Source organism: Gracilinanus agilis, chromosome 2, assembly GCF_016433145.1.
Source record: "Gracilinanus agilis isolate LMUSP501 chromosome 2, AgileGrace, whole genome shotgun sequence".
NCBI lineage: Eukaryota > Metazoa > Chordata > Mammalia > Didelphimorphia > Didelphidae > Gracilinanus > Gracilinanus agilis.
The window spans coordinates 464202549-464222545 of record NC_058131.1 but is presented as its reverse complement, the minus strand read 5'-3'; the positions used below and the strand labels follow the sequence as shown (position 1 = coordinate 464222545).

Sequence of the window (19997 nt, the reverse complement as noted above, 5' to 3'; positions counted from 1 at the left end):
TTATCAGTTCATTTGGTTTCTGAGCCTCGCTTTCCAGTTGCAAGATTCTACCTTTTAAGCTGTTATTTTCTTGCCAGATCTCTTCCATTTTCCTCAAAATCTCAGATTTGAACTCTTCCATAGGTTGTGAGGAGTTTTCCTTATTTGGGGAGGGTCTGGATGGTTGTTTGTTCTCCTCCTCTGTTTGCTCGGTTGTCTGGATTTTCTCTGTGTAGAAGCTGTCGAGTGTTAAAGACTTCTTTTTTTTTGTTATTATTCTTTCTCTTCTGAATTTCCTGTAACTGGTTAGCCATCATTAGCCCAGCAGCTTCTCAGGTTTATCCTCGCTCTCAGTGTCTGTCTGAGATCTATTGGCTCCTGAGGACTGAGTTCTAGTTTTTTCCAAGGTCAAGCCCCCTGGTGGATTCCCTTGCTTGAACCTCTGCAGGAGGTTTCTTTACAAGTCTCAGGGAGCTACTTCCACAGTCGTATACCCGTCTGCACTGGTTCCCCACTTAGGCTTTAGTTCCTGGTTGTATTTGCCTCCACCCACGCCTCTGCTCAGCCAGCACCCAAGCCTCTGCTCAGCCAGCACCCACGCCTCTGCTCAGCTGGCGCTCCGCTCCCAGCGTCCGCTCCCGCGTGCGCGCGCTCAGATTTCGCGTGCGTTCTTGACTTAATGGGGTCCTAAGTCTTGCTGCTCTCAGGAACAGGTCCTGGAGCTGCTGATGACTCGATGGGTGCCCCAAACTTGCTCTATTTCTTTTTAGCTGGGTTCAGAGCTATAGGTGAGTGTGGAGGGGGTGGGGGTGGGGCGGTTGCTCAGCTCGCGCTTGAGTGAGAGCCCTTTTTAGCTTGGAAATGTCTCGATTCCACGTACCTTCCACGCTGTGCCCTGTTGTGGGGTTCCTCCGTTCGTCTGGACTTGTTTTTATGTCCCCTTGAGGAGTTTTGTGTGTTTAGGTCAGGAGAGGTTTAGAGCTGCTTCTTACTCTGCCGCCATCTTAACCCGGAACTCCATGTTAACTTTTCTAAAAAATAAATATTAATAATAAAAAAAGACATTTGGAATGATGTAGAGTAAAATGAGCAGAAACAAAAAAATTTACACTATAAAATCACTATTACAAAAATGAACAATTTTGAGGGCTTTACAAATGAAAGAAGAATGAAATGAGCAGATCCAGGAGAAATGTATGACAACAATACTGAAAAATTAAGTAATTTTGAAACCTATAAGAACCATGATCAATACCATGACCATTCACAATTCCAGAGGACAAGTGATGAAATATTCTATGCATTATCCATAGGTGATAGATTTAGGATGGGAATTACATATATGTTTGTGCGTACACATACACATATACACATACACATATACACATACTTTTATATTTACATATATGCTTATGTATAGTCATTGAGGGAATTTGTTTTGCTTGACTATGCATATTTATCATGAGAAATTTGAGGCAGAGTTCTTTTCTGTCTTTTTTCAGTGAGTTAGGGTATGGGATTGAGAGAAAATGAATTTCTATTGGGTTTTTTAAAAAAGAAAAATGGAGGGTTTTCTAAGCCAAAGTTGCATAAACTTTCAGATGAGATCACTGTGTTGTTTTACTTTGTTACAAGATGTTTATTTTACTTAATTTACTTGTTTTACCTTTTAGTTAAATTTTATTTTTTTTAAAACCCTTACCTTCCATCTTGGAGTCAATACTATGTAATGACTCCAAGGCAGAAGAGTACTAAGGGTAGGCAATGGGGGTCAAGTGACTCACACAGCTGGGAAGTGTCTGAGGTCAGATTTGAACCTAGGACCTCCCGTCTCTAGGCCTGGCTCTCAATCCACTGAACTACCCAGCTGCCCCCTTAAATTTTATTTTTTTAATTACAATTATAGAAACAATTTTGACAACTGTTTTCTGACATTTTGCAATTCAGAATCTCTCTTTTCCTCCCTCCCTCCTCTCCCAGAGGTGGTAAATAGTCTGATATAAGTTATATCAGTACTTTCATGCAATACATATTTCCACATTCCCCATGTTATGACTGAAGATACAAATCACATATACAATTAAAAAAAAACTCATGAAGGAAAAAAAGTGAAGTATGGAGTGCTTTGATATGCAATCAGATTCCAACTGTACCTTCTTTGGCTATGGATAGTGTTTCTTTTTTTTTATCATGAATTCCTTGAAATTATCCTGGAACCTTGCTTTGCTGACAATAGTTTAGTCCTTCACAGTTGATCATGATATACTATTTCTCTCCTGGTTCTTCTAACTTCATTTTGCTTCAGTTCATATAAGTCTTTCCAGATTTTTCTGAAGTCACCCTGCCATTATTTCTTATGCTCTAATAGTTTTCCATTCCAGCCATATGCCACAACTTTTTTTTTTATCCATTCCCCAATTGATGGATACCCCTTCAGTTTTCAATTCTTTGCCAATACAAGAAGAGCTGCTAAAAATATTGTTGTTCAAGTAGATCCTTTTCCCTTTTCTCTGATGGTTTTAGGATACAAACCCAGTACTGGGATTGCTGTGTCAAAAGATATGCATAGTATGATGGCCCTTTGGGTGTAGTTCCATATTACTCTCCAGAATGGTCGTATAAGTTCATAGTTCCACCAACAGTACATTAGTGTCCCAATTTTCCCCTCCAACATTTACTATTTTCATTTTTGGTCATTTTAGCCACTCTGATAGGTATAAGGTGATATCTCAGAGTTGCTTTAATTTATTTAAATCTCTAATCAATAGTGATTGGTAGCATTTCCTCATATAACTACAGATAGTTCTAATGGTGTCATCTGAGAGGGAGATAGTGTGTGAGAGAGTGAGAAAGAGAGAGTGTGTGTGTGTGTATGAAAGAGTGTGAGAGAGAGAGAGAGAGAGTGTGTGTGTGTGTGTGTGTGAGAGAGAGAGAGAGAGAGAGAGAGAAAGAGAGAGAGAGAGAGAGCATGTGTGAGAGAGTGAGAGACCCGCTTATAATGAGTCAAAATCTACATTTCTTCAACCTATTTTCCCCTAATTCTGTTTAACTGAGCCAAGTAGAATACATCTAATCCTTCTTGAAGATAGCTATCATGTCCCTCCCTCAAATTCTTTTCTTCCAAGTCCCTTCACCCAGTCCTCTTATGATATAATTTACAGTCTTTCTGCTATCTTGATCACTCGCCCTGGATATGTGCCATTGTGTTAATGTCCTTCCTAATATGTCACACCCTGAACCAAGTTCTCCAGATGTACTCTGAACAAAATAAAGTACAATAGGGCTTTCAGATCCCTTGTAGTGGACATTATGGCTCTGTTGAGGCAAATTAATTTAGTAGAAAGAAGATCTTTGAAGTCAGAAAACCTGAGTTCGAATTCTGACTATTTTAACATCTTCTGAGGTAAGTCACTTATCCTCTTTATGACTAAATTTCTTCATCTATAAAAATAAAAAATTTTAACAGATGATTCCTAAGGCCCCTTTCACCTTTAAATATGTAATATAGTGCAATCCAACCAATGATATGCTAAAACCAGCTCAAACCAGCTTGAGAGAACTGATTGTTAAATTTTCAGCATAAGCATTTAGAAATCAGTAAACACCTCAATTTATTGTTTTGTTTATTGTCTAGACTTAAGAAAGTGATAAAGGAAATCTTAAAGGTGTGTTTCGTATCATTTTTCCCAGAGAAAACATTATTAAACATTTATTGAATCTAATATCACATTAGTTTTTGAGACTGCTATTAATACCATGTACTCATATTGAATTTGTGTTACACTGATATCTGAAAACCTTTTCAGATGTATTGTCATCTAGATTCGCCTTCCAATCTAGTGTTGGTAAAGTTGATTTTTTTTAACTCGGGTATAAGATTTTACATTTATTTCAGTCAGTACCTTTTTTGAATCTTGACTCTTTCATCTAATATATAAACTATTCTTCCCAATTCTATGGCATTTCAGAATAGATAGACATGATGGTTGTGCCTTTATTCATGTTGTTAATTAAATGCTGAACAGCTTAGGCTCAACAACAGATGCCTGGGTCACTACATTCAAGTTCATACTTCTGGTAAGCATTGACCAATTAATCACCACTCTTTAGATCTTCCTGCTCAACCTGTCCTGAAAGTACTATCACTTGACCATAATCTGGCCCATATCAATTCATTTCATCCACAAGGGCAATGAGAGATGGTCAAATGTTTTGCTGAAATTGAGGTATATTCTGCCTCTATATTCCCTTGACCTTTTGTTTTAACAACACGATCTTAAAAGGAAGTGATAGTTTGGCAGGGTTTGTTTCTAATCTATCCCTGTAGGATCACATCTTCCCTTTCACAGAATTCACAAACCATCCCACCAGCAAAATATTATAGAATTTTTCCAGGAACTAAAGGCAAGCTCATTAGCCTGTAGTCTAAAGATTCCACCCTTTTTCTTAAAAAATAAAAAAGGGGAAGGGAATATTTGTGTATTTCCAGTTCTAAAACACCTCTTAAATTTACTTATTTTTCCTTCAAAAAATCCTGTTATAAAGAAATGAAGGTCCTATGGGTCCTAACTCCTAAAGGGAGCTATGGATACTAGTGGGGTGGATGTATCTCTGTATTCTCCCTAGGTGTGGTGATGGGAAACACCAACCCAATCACCCTTGCTAGTTGTTATAATCTCCTTTCAATAATAGTTGTCCAGCAAAGGACTCCAAAGGTTAGGTGGATGGGTAACCCTTTCAGGTCCAACCTAGGGTTGGATCAATTATTAATATTGGGCTCTGATTAGCTTTGGATCACGTTTATCTGACTGCGGTTGCTCCCTCCCCAAGGGTCCTGATATAAAGACCACTCAGGAAGGTACTTATTGAACACTTTTATCTATGATCTATAATTGGGGAAAGGATAATCAGGATATGGATTGGGGATTGGAGACCCTGTCAATCTAATATCTATGGTCTATAATCACTCAGGGATACAGGCTATTATTGTCTCAGTAAAGATGAGCTCTTTTTTTTTTTTTTTTTTTTTGGACTGGACAAAACACTCTATTTACAGAAACCCCCCCATCCCCATCCCCACCCCCCACGGTAAAACACGGACAGAGTCCTGGGGACCAGGAAGTGATGGCGGGGCGACCAGCAGCAGCGCCGCTCAGGTGTTCTTCCGTGGCAAGGCCCTGAAGCGCTGGGCAGCCAAGCTAAGGATGTTGGCCTTCACAAAGTGGCCACTTGCTTCTCAGAGATACCTTCCACCTGCCCCAGGTCCTTCACCTCCACAGAGGGACCGTGCAGCTCCCGCCAGCCCACGATGAGCTGGACTTTCTTCTCTCCAATACGCTGCAGCCTACGAAGCTCCCATTGCCGGTATTGAGCTCTAGGATCTTCCTGCGACTCCTGGTCAGGAGGTCTGGGGGCATTTGCAGCAGTTCCAAGGTGGTGCAGGGTCCCTCAGGCTGCTCTTCCTGCTGCCGGCAGATTGGCTCGGGCTGCTTCCTCTTACAGCTTTCTTTCTGCAGGACATGGGCCTTATTCTGGGATGTTATGTCAGCTCCTGAATTAGCTGAAAGGGTACAACTCTATTCCGAGGTTTGGTCATGGAGATTGTTTTTGAGGGAAGGGGACAAGGTGAGACCAGGGAGCCATTCTCCTCTTCCTCCAGTTCCTTGGGCTTCTGACTCTTGTCTGTTGGCCTCCAGCTCTTTATACTCTTCCTTTAGCCTTTGAATCTCCAAGTCCTTCTCTTTCAAAGCCTTTTCTAGAGCTGTCGGTTCTCTTCGTGGTGTGCTTAGGATTGAAGTCCTTTGGCTCCCCTGGGAGTCTAGAATTCGATCTAGGTTTAGCAGGCGCTCTTGCACAGCTGGTTCTAGGGTATTCAGCTGCTTCAGAGGGCTTAGTTTGGGACAGCCAGATAGAAGTTCTGGGCTACTTGTCCTGTCCTCCATTTCTTCCTAGCTTCTAGCCCGCTTTGCTTCAGGAGGATCCATCAATTCCTTTTGGCCTGGCTTCACTGGGATAAAAGCAAGGAGCTGAAGGCTTTTATGGGTGAATGGCTCATTGATAACTTCTTAATAAGTACAATGTGGGCTGAACCCCGGAGCGAGTCCTGTGCAGCCCGGTAAGCTTGCTGTCTCGGTAGGGAATACGGGGCAGGCCTTGTTCTTCACAACTCCTCTGGCTCAGCTTGGCCACTGCCAAACCAGAGAAGTGACTCTGCTCTGTTGATACAGCTGTGTTGATGATTTCCTCTCAGCTTTCTTATTATCAGTGTTAGGTGATGTGTTAGCCTTCACAGCCTTCAGGAAGTATTCAAATCCCACCACCCTCTTCTTCTTCAGACCTCCCTTCCTCCCTTCACCACCCAGCGACCCAGAGACCTAAAGAGCTAGGAAGATTCTGAGACCTAAAGATCTAGGGATCAAAGTCCAAAGACAAAAAGAGAACCAAAGACCAAAGCTCAAAGGCCCCCTTCAGGTGTCTGTTAGGGGTATTTATACTCTCAGGCCAACTGACTTTTGCCCCTGGCTCAAGGCATCTGGGAACATCGGGATCTCTCCAGCTGCCTCTCTTGTCAATCAAGGTGACTCCAACATTTCTCAGGATTTGAATATAACAATCCCTGACAGCAATTATTTCTATGAGTTCTTCAATTTCCCTGCATGCTGTTCTTTTGAGTCTAGTGACCTGAACTTATTAAGGACAGTTAGGCATATTATTACTCCCATTTGAAATTCTGCCTTCCAGTCTCTCATCTCTTCATATACAGCAGCCAAAATAATCCTTCTAAAGCACATCAAACCATGTTGCTCCTATGTTCAAAAACCTACAATGACTCTTATGACCTTTAGGATACAATAAAACTCCCTGACCATCTCCTGCAAGAAATTGTACTCAGTCATCTTAGTTGATCCTCTTATTTGTTAGCATGGATATGTGGGTGTGGATGGGTGTGTTTACTTGTAAGATCTTAGACATTGCCTTAAAACCTAGAGGAACATTGCCAGCAACATGTAGATAATAAAGCCAAGAATTTGAAGCAAAGAACTGAAAATAGAGTCAAACCTATGAAGATTTTGTTCCTTTGCCTTTCCTTCTTCCATTTAGCGCAATGAAGAGATCCAAAAAGAATTTCAGAATGAGAAAACTAGGAGGCCTCAGATCTACAAGGTCGTTGGCAGTTTATTGAAAAGGAAAACTCTAAAATATTTCATAAGGACTTTAGTTTGGCAATTACAAATCAGGCAGAAATTACAAAGACTATCTATTCCTAAAACAGAGACCCTGCCTCAAAGCAGAAAGTTAAAGTTTAAAATAGAAAGGCAAAAACAAAAATTAGCAGAAAGTTAACATTTAAAAATAAAATCTGTAGGTATAATTTAAATAGCTGACTCTTCTGTGTCTCAAAGAAACTGAGTTCTTAAAAACAATACTCTTAAGAGAAAAAAGCTGCCAAATCTTTGCCTTTCTGAAAGAGCTAAAGTTTAAGCCAGAAGAGAAATGACAAGGCTCAGTCTCCCTTTTATGAGGAACAGAGGAGTTCCAAAATCTAATGCCTGTAAGTGACCAGCTACCATGAGGCCTACAGAGTAGCTGTAGCTACTCAAGACCTGAAGGGACCAGACTAGCAAAGATTACATATCAAGCCTATCTCCCCAGTGGAGACTACAAACCTAGCAAAAACTGCATGCCACCTGAGACAAGGAGGGAGCAACCCAGAGGGAGTAGTCTGCTGATGTCACTAGAAGACATCAATGGCCCCATTGTGCTGGGGAAGAATTGCCCTTCCACAAATGCACCTTAGCCACATTCATTCCTTTCCTGCATATCTCTCCTCACATGCTCTCTAGCTCTGTCCACTCTTTGCACACTGATAGTGTGCATATTAATAGGAGAGTGTTCCTGAGGTTTTCAGAGGGGGAATTTTATATTGCTAATTTCCTTAGTATATCATTTTATTAAATGCCTTTGCTTTGAACTACTTGTGTCATCTGGCTGACTAAGACAAGTAAATACATTGGGGGATGTGATCTATGGAATTTTTGAGTAGATGAGAGCCCCAAGAACAGCAAAAACTTGGCGTAATCCAACTAAGGGCCCCACTAGCAGAGGTGTCTGTATGCAACCAACCTAATATGTTTATATTTATCTGTTGAATTCTCTCATCAAAATGTCATCTCCTTTGGGATGGGGGCTGTGTGTTTCTTTCCTGTGTATCTAGAGCATAGCAAAGTACCTTGATCAAAGTAGCTTAGCAAATGCTTGTTGGATTAGATAATATTAGATTGTCATCTTCTTGTTTATCTTGTGTTTCAACTCCCTGTTATACTATTAACAATTCTTTGTTCAATATTCCTCCCTTTGGAAGATGCATATTGTTCTCCTTGGTAGGTAGAGATAATAGAAAGAAAATAAATGGTAAGTAGTTCTGCCTCTCTTCCAACCAATGAATATTTTGGATGGAGGGGCATTTGTCTTGTAGACGTACAACTCTAATGTGAAATAGATGTGGGCAGAATCTAAAAACTGCAATACTATGTGTCTGAGTCAGTTTATGGAATGTCAAAAACCGCTTTTCAGTGGCAAATTCTGTGTGAAGTAATTATTGTTGAGTAACACCTGGCTCCTGGAAAATCTACACAGATGCATCACAAAACATCAGCTATTATGCAATATAAAAGGGGAAACGAGAATGGTGGGGACAAAGAGTTGCCTTAGTTGACATATGCTTAACTGTTTACATGAGACATTCTGCTGCTTCAAGGGAAGTCTGTAGACCTCAGGCCAGTAGGAACTCAGCTCAGTTCAGCTCAGGATAAAAAAGAAAAGCATCCACAAGGAAACTGTCAGATTTTCTTTTCAAATGTTCATCTGGAGAAGTGAGGGTTTATTTTGTCACATCAAAGGGCAGCTTTTACAGGAAAAAAAAGGGGAAAGGAAAACATCTGCTAGTCAGAGACTCTTTGCAATTAAGGAAAAAAGTCATCTCAGCCTTATGTCCAAGTGCTGGCACAGGTCAGAGAGAAATGTGTCTGGGAGCATATGGAAGAGGAGAGTTTGTAAAAGGATTACTTCCCACCATGGGGAGCACACAAGCTATTCCTCCTGGAGAACTCAATCATCACCTTCCTTTTCACATCAGGAGTGAAACCAAGTCATTCTTTTAAGTTAGACTTGTTCCTGTCCCCAAGGTGGCTGGAGTCCATTCATTTCAGCAAATGCTTATTGAGAGCCTGTCCTGCACAAGACACAAGGAGCCAGGGAGATTAAAAAAGATGAATTAGATACAATCTCTGCCCTCAAGAAGTTTACAGTCTAATAATGGAGAATGACAAGAACATAAATCATTTTTTAAAATAAGGTCAAGACAGAATGTGATACATGCTATAAGAGAGGAATCAGATTAAGGAAAGATCTTAATCAGAACTCAAGAAGAGTCAAATGAAAGAGACTGTATTAGGGTAAAGGAAAAGCTAGCTAAAGTAATTAGCATTTGAGCTGTACTTGGAAGGACAGGTAGTGTTTTGGCTGGCAGAATGAAGGAACAGGATATTCAGGCAAAAAGAATAGTATAACAAAAGTCCGGAAAACATGTTCATGGATGGCTTATAGACTGGTTTGGCTGAGGTATGGGATGTGTATAAGGAACTATTGAGAGATGAACACAAATCATTAAACTTCCCTCTAACTCCTCTATCTCTTCCAAACTTCCCTATTTCTTTTGACTGCTACAATTCTTCTGGTCTCCCAGGTTTGTGATCTCACTATAACCTTCAATTCCTCACCATCTCTCATATACCTTTTATCCAATAAGTTACCAGATCTTGCTGTTTCTATCTCGGCAACATACCTTACATCTGACCCTTTCTCATTACCCACACAGCAACCAATCTTCTATCATTTCTCACCAAAACCTACTAAAAAAGTCGCCTTCTTGGTCTCCTTACCTCAAGTTTCTTCCTATTTCTATCCATCATACCTACTGTTCCCAAAATGACTTTCCTTAAAAGCAAATGTGATTATGTCAACACCAGGGGCTCCATATTGACCATAACATCAAACATAAAGTATTCTGTTTAGCTTTTCTATCCCTTAACAAACTTGCTCCAATCAATCTTTCCAGCTTCGTTATATATTACTCCCCCTCCTAAACTGCACTACTCAGACAAATTTGCCTTTTCTCTTTTCCTCACACATAACATTTCATCCCTAGTTTCATATCTTTGCCCTGTCTTCATGCCTAGAATGCATTCCCTTCTTACCTCCACCTCATAGAATCCTTCTCTTCCTTCAAGGCAGAGCTCAAGTGCCACCTTCTACACAAACTCTTCCTAATCCCTTCCCAAGTACTATTGCTTTGCCTCCCAAATAATCTTGTTCTTAACTGTTTTATATTTATTTATATTTGTTCTCTTTATATGGGCAGCTAAGTGATTCAGTGGATAGAGTACCAGGAGTCAGGAAGACTCTTCTCCTTGAATTCAAATCTATCCTCAGACACTAGCTTTGTGACCCTGGGCAAGTCACTTAATCCTCTTTGCTTGAGTCTCCTCATATGTAAAATGAGATAGAAAAAGAAATGGAAAACCATTTGAGTATCTTTGCCACGAAAAAAAATTCCCTAAATGAGGTCATGAAGAGTTGGCCACGACTGAAACAATTCAGCAACAAAAACAGTACATGTCTCACCTCGCTCTATTTCTAAAAGAATGTAAACTCTTTGAGATCAAGAACTGTACTTTTTTTAATCTTGAAATTCCTAGGAACTACCATAGCATCTTCCTGCCCCATTTTTGTTGGGGTAGGGGGCAATTATTATAAGAAATACTCATAGTCAAGCTCATATCCCATATACATATATATATATATATATATGTATATATATATATATATATATGTCTCATTCTGCAACCTGGGTCCATCACTCCTCTGTTGAGGTAGGTACGACATAATACGAATAGGTAGACATGACTGAAATGACATCCAAACCTCTATCCACTACACCATGCTGTCTCTTATTGGTTGCCCACAAAAGACCACAATTATATTGTACTGTGTCCAGTTGAAAAGAATGCACTGGAGTGAAGTGGATGATGTGGGAGTGGATAGAACACAGAATTTGGAGTTAGGAATATCCGAGTTCAAAACTACCTTAGCATTTTACTAGATGGGTGGCCCTGGACAAGTCACTGAACTTTTTTGTAAAAATCACCAAATTTGAAATAATGAGGAAACCTGAGACCCAGAGGGATTAGATGACTTGCCTGGATCATACAGGCAGTAAGTAGGGTAGGATTTGAACTCAAGTCTTCCAACTCCAAATCTAGTGCTCTTCCCATCCTAGCATAATACTTTCCTCTATGCTTCAATATCCTTATTTATAAAATGAGGGGGTTGGACTCAATGGCTCTGTAGTTCCTTCCAAATCCAAATCTATGATTTTATAATTACTAGCTAGTGAGGTCAGAAATAAGTTATTTAACCTCTCTGACCCCTAGTTGTTTCATCTTTAGGTAAAATGGCTATGAGGTTCAAATGTAATAATGCTTGTAAAACACTTTATAAAGGTCAGTATTAAGGTGAATTAAAGCTGGAATATCACTACTAGGTCTATATCAAAAAGAGAATTTTTTTAAAAGGGGGAATGACCCATATGTTCAAAAATATTTCTAGCAGCTCTTTTTGTGGAGGCAAAGATTTGGTAATTGAAGGGATGTCCATCAATTGGGGAATGACTGAAAAGTTTTAGTATATGATTATGATGAAATATTTTTAAATTATAGGAAATGACAAGCAGGACAATTTCAGAAAAAGCTAGAAAAACTTATACTGATGCAAAGTGAAGTGAGTAGTACCAGAAAAAACACTGTACACAAACAGAGCAATATCATACAGTAATCAACTATGAATGACTTAGCTATTCAATTAGCTACAGCAATTCAATGTACAAGACAATTCTGATGAACATGATAAAAAAAATTCTATCCACTTCCCTAGAAAGAAGTAGTAGAGTCTGAATGCAGATTGAAGCATATTTGTTTTACTCTGTCTCTTTTGTTGATCTGTGGGGTTTTTTTTTCATCATGGCTAATGTGGAAATTTTTTGCATGACTATATGTGTATGATCTCTACCAAAGTGCTTGCCTTTTCAAGAAGGGGGAAAGAGAAAGGAAAGGAATTTGAAAATTATAAAAAACAAATGTTAAATATTATTTTTACATGTAATTGGGAAAAATAAAATAGCATACTTTTAAAAAAATGTTAAAGCTGGAAAGAACCTTGGAGATCATGGTGTCCAACCCGATCATTTTATAGCTTCAACTTTCTGATTGTAGAGCAATTAGTATCAGTATCAGTAGCAAGATGGACCAAGCAACTAAAGCCAAACATTCCAACTACTCTCTGAGTGAAACACTAGAAAACACATAGAACCAAAAGAGAAACAGAAGGAAAGATAGAGTTTAATGGATTGAAAGGAAATTTTTCATTTTACATACTTAACAGGTCCCAGACAATGTTTCACACTTTATTGCAAGAACCATTACTACCATTAGCAAGCCATTAGAGCTCCTCAGTTCAAAACCTCCTTGAGCAAGAAAATAACTTTAATAGCTCTAAGAGCCTGGGGCTGATCGGGGATTGCAATCTGTCTACTGCTTGCCAGCTCTGTCTGCTCCTCTGGTTTCTTCATAGTCACTGTGCCAGATTGCTCAAATTTCTTCACTATAATAATGTCTTTTCTCCTGCCTGACCAGACTTGGGGTGCTCTCATTCCATTGAACCATAAGTAGACCCTAGGAATAAAGACACTGAGATTCCATGCAACATGTTAAAAATTCTCATTTCTAAAGCACTCTAAGGCTTAGTAAAGTACTTTCTTCCAAACTATCCTATGTGGTAGGCAATACAAGTATTAGTAGTTCCATTTTAGAATATAAAATCAAGACATAGGTAGGTTAACCTGTTGTAACACAACTAGCAAGGGTATAAAATAGGATTCAAACTTGTCTCTCATGACTCTGTACCTTTATCCTCCATAGTATGCTGACTCTTCCAAAGGCAAGAAGTAAGCATTATGGCCCTAGCCTGCTAGTAGGAAGACCACATTGAATAGTGGAGATAACAAAGATTTAGGGACACAGGGGTTCTTGGAGATCCCATTATCTAACAATAGGTTCAAATCTAGGTTGGATCTCAGTTTACCATCCCTAAAAAAGATTTAATCATAGTGCATCATCACATGGGATATTATGAGAGATCAATATATGTAAAAATACTCTAACCAATAAAGTATTATAAAAATATAAGGGATTATTATGTAGAATCATGGAATCACAGAATATCAGAGCAAAAAGGAACCTTAGAGTACATCTGGATATACAATTAATTGCCTTATTTAACTAACTTGTGCCCAGAAAGATGAAGCAATTATTCCAAAGTTACATGGCAAGTAAATGACAGAACAGGATTAGTACTCAATTCATTCCATGGTACTACAACAATTCTTAATCTTTTTTGGACCCTTTTCGCAATCTGCCTAGCCTATAAGCTCCTTTCCAGAATAAAGTTTTCAAATAATTGAAGGAAATATTAATTTCAGTTAGAGGTTAGTAAAAATAATGACATAACCTTTTTCCTATCCAAGTTCACAGACCCCTGAAATCTATCCATGGACCCCTAAAGAATCCCTATATTTAGAAAGTATGAATTGTTCTGTGGAACTTGATTTTGACCTAGAACTAAAGCCACTGCTTTTTATGAGGCATCTTGATTGGAAAATGTGGAAGATTGAAGTCATGCCAATGGTACCAAAGGAGGGGAAACATTACTATTAGAATACCAAGGAAATTATGTTCAAAAGTCCAACAGTAAAGAAAAAGAAAATGACAGAGGATTTGGAAAATAACTATAGAACAAGGGGTTACAAGATCTCCCGAACCAAGGCTAACACCTCTCTGTGCTTTGATCCCATCCTATGAGTTGGTTCTATCAAGCCTTCCCTCTCTTTTTCTCTCCTTTTCCATAACTTCCTACCTAGTGACCCTGCACAGTTGTCCACAACTATGCTCAGTTCTCCATCATCCTCAAAGAAAGTTTTCATTTAATCCTTGCATCCCCTCCAATTATAGTTCTATATTAATCCTTCCTTCACCAATTACTATCACCCTCTCAATGCAATTTGACTTTCCTCCTCTTTCCCTCACATACTACTTTTTCTTTCTAAAAGTTTACCAATGATATAACTGCCAAATCTGATGAGCTTTCCTTAGTCTTCATCAATACCCCCTACAGTTTTATATGTATGTGTGTATGAAAACAAACAAAAAAATAAACTATATATCTATAGTTTGGTTTTAGTTTTGCCGGATATGGAGTCTTGAAAGAACCAAATTTGCATTTGGACTGGCTGTTCAGCCCTGGACAAATCAAGAGCTTCATTTTCCTCATTTGTAAAATAGGATGGTCAATCAATCAATGCTAACTGGAAAGAGAGAAGATGCAGAAAGTATTTTTAAAGCTTAAAAATTTATACAAATGTCAAGCTGTTACCAACATATATATGTATATACGTGTATATACTAGAAACACCCACATAAATATATACATATAAATGTGCGTGTGTGTATGTGTTGTGTGTGTGTGTGTGTGCGTGCCTTCTTCCTGGATATCCTGTCCTCCTTTTGTTTCCATGACACTCCAAACTATGACCTCTCCTGAATTTCCTTTGTTGAATCTTCATCTATCTCCAATCCTTTAAAGAAGGTTCTAACCTAACACTCTGTCCTGAGCCCTCTTCCTTCTTTATATTCTATTCTCCCTGGTGGTCTCATCAGTTCTCATGAGTTCAGTTATCATCTCAATGCAGATGATTCTTGTATCTCCATATCCAATCACAGTCTCTCTTCGAAATTATACTCTTACATTATCTTCAGCCATCTCCACTTAGATACTTTATCATTTGTTCCCCCTAATCTTACTCATCCTCCAAACTCCCAAATAAGCCCAACCTGTACCATTGGAAGCTGAAACTAGTCTTCCTTAGCATGCTAATATATTTCTTTTCCTATCCATTTGGCTGCTCACTTCATTTGACCTCTAGTCTCGAGGAACTACTGGCAGATGAGATTCTCCCCAGACTTTTCAAGGAGCCCAGACTGAGAAATTCCCCAATAAGAATAAGGGCTTATTTATTTCACTTTAGTCATTTTATCCCCAATACTTGAACAATGCCTTGAGCTTATGTAAGCAATTAAAAATGTGTGTTGAATGTTGCTATTAGCATAACTGGTTTTCTAATGGAATCTCCAATGCCAAGCAGTAACCTAGCAAGGTAACACACTAAGCTGGATACAGTTCACAAATGGTCTCCAGGGTGTACTTTCAAGGAAATCTCAATAGATATAGAAACAACTGCCCCTTTCCTACTCTGCCCTGGGCTCACTTAAATCAGAGTTTTCCATATTATGTTCTCTGGGTTTGATTCAATTCAACCACCTCTTAGAAAGTGCTTCTGGGTATTTTCTCTTTATCCCTATTCCTCAAACTGGCACTGAACAGGACATTAAAGAGGAACTATTTCAGCATAAATTAGACATCGATATAGTTGGCACAATGGACAGTGCTAGACCTAGAGTCAGGAACGCTTGAGTTCAAATTTGACCCCAGATACTTATTAGCTGTCTGACCCTGGCCAAGTCACTTAACTTCTGTTTGCCTCAGTTTCCTCATCTGTAAAATGGAAATAATAATAATAGCATCTACTTCCCAAGGTTGTTGGATCAAATGAGACAGTAATTATAAAGTGCTTAGTATATAATACGTGGCACATAGTAAGTGATATATAAATGTTAGTTATTATTAGTTGCATACAAGGCAGGGTGGAATGGTGAAATGAAAGGAAGAAGGAATATCACGTGGTGTCACATTCACTTCTGTTCCTAAAAGGGCTTGGCAGAGGGGCAGGGAATGGCATTCTTTATGTCAGCTTTTCACTTCAAGTAAGGAATGAGCTAGGTTTGTCAGTCCCTCAAACACACATTAAAGCTGGCAGAGGCTATATTATCAATCCCAATGCTGGTTCATCTCATTGGTTTAAAATCTTGGTTCCCAAAGTAGGGTGACATCCCTTTTAAACAAACCCTGTTTTATTCTTAAATGAGGCCATTAAAAGTATGCTTCTATATCTCACCCTGAACCAAAATAACAAAAAATATCAAAATACACACTAAATCCCCATGATTATGCTCAGCAGACTCAAAAATATGCCAACAGATGTCAGCAGTTCAGCCCCCAGGAGTTATTCTATTTATCATTCTGAAGTCACCTGCCTTAGCTGTGCAGGAAACCAATCTGGTATATGTCCAGTCTGCATTCATTGCTTACTAAATTAGCAGAATGGATAGTCATAGCCTTTCAGAATCTTAGACTTCAAATAATCTGGTAGGCAAAGGGGGTTTAGTGAAAAAGACAGGAATTCTGCTGACTAAGGTAAACCACAAGCCTTGGTTTCCTGATCTGTATAATGGGCAAACTGGATCGTGGGAGCCCTTTCTAATTCTAGATCCTGTGAACTAAACTCAAGTGAAGTAGCTTGTCCAAAGTCATAGAGTGAGAGTCAGGACAAAAATCTTTTGTTGCCCAGTATTGTCTCCTTGGCCCTTTAACCTTTTGGTCCTCTAACTTCAAGTTTGTCACTATTCCCTTGTTCTATTTTGTTAACAGAATCAGGCATTTTATTTGCTTTTGATCTATGCAGTCTTGATTAAATTTCAACCAGGGGATTTATTCTATTTCAAGGCATGTACATTTTCCCCTGTTTTTCCATAGTCTCTCTTCAGGAATTTCTAGGAACAAAATTGCTTTGCAAGATGGTCCCCCTGCTGGGTAAATCAACCCATATACCTGCCTCTAGATCCACCTCCACCCCAGCCTTTGAACATGAGAAGCTGATACCACACAAAGAGAGCCAGGGGTCCTGACAATATTCCTCTCCCTGCAACCCCTGAGCTAAAGGCATCAGGAGTCAATTGGCTGTGCTTGAATTCAAAATAACTTAATAAGGGTTGGAGAGGGGAATAGTCCCTGTACATTAATTATTTTCTTTTCTTTATAGACTGAAAGATGCAGGGGTGGGTTTCCAGAGATTATATTATCATTTCAAAGCCTTGTAACAGCCAGGAATGTTGCTTATACAACTGAAAGAGATAGTCTTCCCTAAAAAGACAAAAGAAGATGTGGAAAAATGATTAGTGCTATTCCTCTGATAGCATGCTGAGAGTTACCCAGCTCCAAATCACGTAAAGGAGTCATTCGAGCTGTTTCTTGTTTTGAACTAAACTAATGAAACAAAACACAAAACAAAAAAGGGGGGTGGGGAAGTCATCAATATAAAGCTTCCGGGATCCAACATAATTCAAAGGTTTTCCTCGCAGGGGGTCTGGTATTTCTAGTGACTAATGAGGATCAGTCTGTCAGTGGCCTCTTGAACATCCCTAGATGGTTGGTGGCACCAAGAAGATTTGTCTCGCTCTGTTGGGAAATTTGGACTTTCTCTAGGACCATCTGCTCTCACTTGTAGCTCAAGGTTGCCTTCCTTTTGGGATTGCCACTATCAACTTAGTTTAAAATATACATGGGCAAAGTATATGCTTATCTTGCCTGCCTGGAGAAGATGTTGGCAGGAAGAAACATTGTCTTGCTGGTTGATGGCTTTATTTTAAAATTCTTCTTTTTTTCCCCCTTAGTTACTGTGACAGTGGGAGGCAAGCAGCACTTGCTTGGACTATATGACACAGCAGGACAGGTATATTTTTATTATTATGATTTGTTATTAGGCTTTGGGGGGGATGGGGAGAGAGGGATTGGATTCTGTCAGGATTCGTCACATAGGTACAAATAGTCCTTTCCAAGGAAAATAAAAAGAGTAAACACTAGGGTTTTGTGTTGGGTGAGGGAGGGTTGCCAGTTTTCTGCTTAACTTCTTTGCTTTTCCCTAACTATTCCAACTTCTGTCTCAGTGCCTTTGCAATGGCTATCTGCCATGCCTAGAAGGTACCCCCACCTCGCCCACCACATCTTGGAATCCATAACTCCCTCCAAGGTTCATTTCTTGCATCATCTCCCATGAGAACATTTCTCATATGGCAGCCAGACAGTATAGTGGATAAAGTACTGTGCCCATGGCCAAGGGGTAGTAACTAGGTTAATAGGCACAGTGAATAGAGTGTGGGGCTTAGAATCAGAAAGATGAATCTTCCTGAGGTCAAATCCAACATCAGATACTTACTAGTTAAGTGAACCTAAGCAAGTCACTTAACCCTGTTTGCTTCAGTTTCCTCATCTGCAAAATGAGTTAGAGATGGAAATGGCAAACCATTCTAGTATCTTTGCCAAAAAAAAACACACACACACACAAGAAAAACAGGGTCATGAAGAGCTGGACTCTGAAGTGATTCAACAATAACAACCATAATCAAGAAAATCTGAGTTCTAATCTGGCCTCAGACACATATTTACTATGTGACCCTGGACAAGTCACTAAACCTCTCTTTGCTACAGTTTGCTTATCTTCAAAATGAAGGAAAAAAATGAAAAAAAATGAAGATAAGAGCAGCTGCCTCAAAGGGCAGTTGTAAGGATAAAATAAAATATTTGGAAAGAATTTTTCAAATCTTAAAGCACTATAAAAATGCCAGCTATCATTATTATTCTTATTGTTGCTATGATTATTATTTATTATTTCTTTTTCCTAATTCCCTTACCTGTTAATGTTCTTTTCTATCTCCTTATTTTATCTCATATATATACTTATCTGTTTACATGTTGTAATCTAGCAATACAGTATTAACTCCTTGAAGTCAGGGACAGATTTTCATTTTGCTTTTATATCCCTATCACCTAGCAGAGTATTTTATCTATAGTATTAGATATGTATATAATATATTACATATTAATAAATGTTTATTAGATTTAGATCATGATAGCTCATACTCACAAAGTACTTTTAAGATTCATAGCATTTTTTGCTGGTAAAATTTTGTCTTTATTAACAAATGGGGTTTCCAAGGCCACTTCATTGAGAATGGGGACAGGAAACAAGGTGAAGAGTACTCCTTGCTGCTCATATTGTGCACAAATGAAAGTAAGGTAGGGATTGTTGGTAGATGAGAGTGGTAGTCAGCCTCACATCCCCCCCCTACCTTGCCCAAGAAAGAACAATGGAGAAGAGAAAGAAAAGATTAAAAAGGGAGGAATAATTTGGTTGGCAGTCCCCATTCCACATTTCCTAGAAGAGGGGATGACAAATCCTTTAAGAGAGTGAGGGGAGGGCTGCTGGGTAGGCTCAGTGGATTGAGAACCAGGCCTAGAGATGGGAGATCCTAGGTTCAAATCTGGCCTCAGACACTTCCCAACTGTTTGACCCTGGGCAAGTCACTTAACCCCCATTCCCTAGCCCTTACTGTTCTTCTACCTTGGAGTCAATATACAGTATTGACTCCAAGACAGAAGGAAAGGGTTTTAAAATTTTAAAGAGAAAAAGAGAGAGAGAGAGAGAGAGAGAGAGAGAGAGAGAGAGAGAGAGAGAGAGAGAAGGAAATGGTCCCCATGGACTATCTCTCCTTTCCCTGGAGTGACTGGTAACAACCTCTTCTAGGTCTCTTTGCCACTCTCCCCATCCAGGGTCTGACATATTCACAGGGGGAAGCCGGTCCTCTTGGTGTACAAAAAAAAAAAAAAAAAAACACTGAGTAACTGTTGCAAATATTATTAACTTCATTTTATAGGTACAGCAACCAAGATTCAGAGTAGAAATTATTTACCCAGGATCAAAAAATAAACAACCAATCTGGACTCAAATCAAGGTTCTTCAAAGGCAAAATTGAATCCAATGTTAATATCACTGAACCATCAAAGCATCCATCAAGGAAAACATTCTCCTCATGAAAGAACACCCTTTTATTAAAAAGAAATAAGTAATACTATTTTATAAACTGATAAGTAACTCTGGGTTATCCCATTTGTTC

General features: G+C 39.1%; 1 protein-coding gene across 1 annotated transcript in view; it reads left to right on the top strand.

Moving 5' to 3' along the window:
- The window catches only part of RHOJ (ras homolog family member J), a 147504-nt gene that overhangs the window by 87984 nt on the left and 39523 nt on the right, over nt 1-19997 (top strand). Inside the window, exon 2 of the mRNA XM_044664864.1 lies at nt 17718-17776. Coding sequence (XP_044520799.1) covers nt 17718-17776 — 59 coding nt within the window. The remainder of the gene's footprint in view (nt 1-17717; nt 17777-19997) is intronic.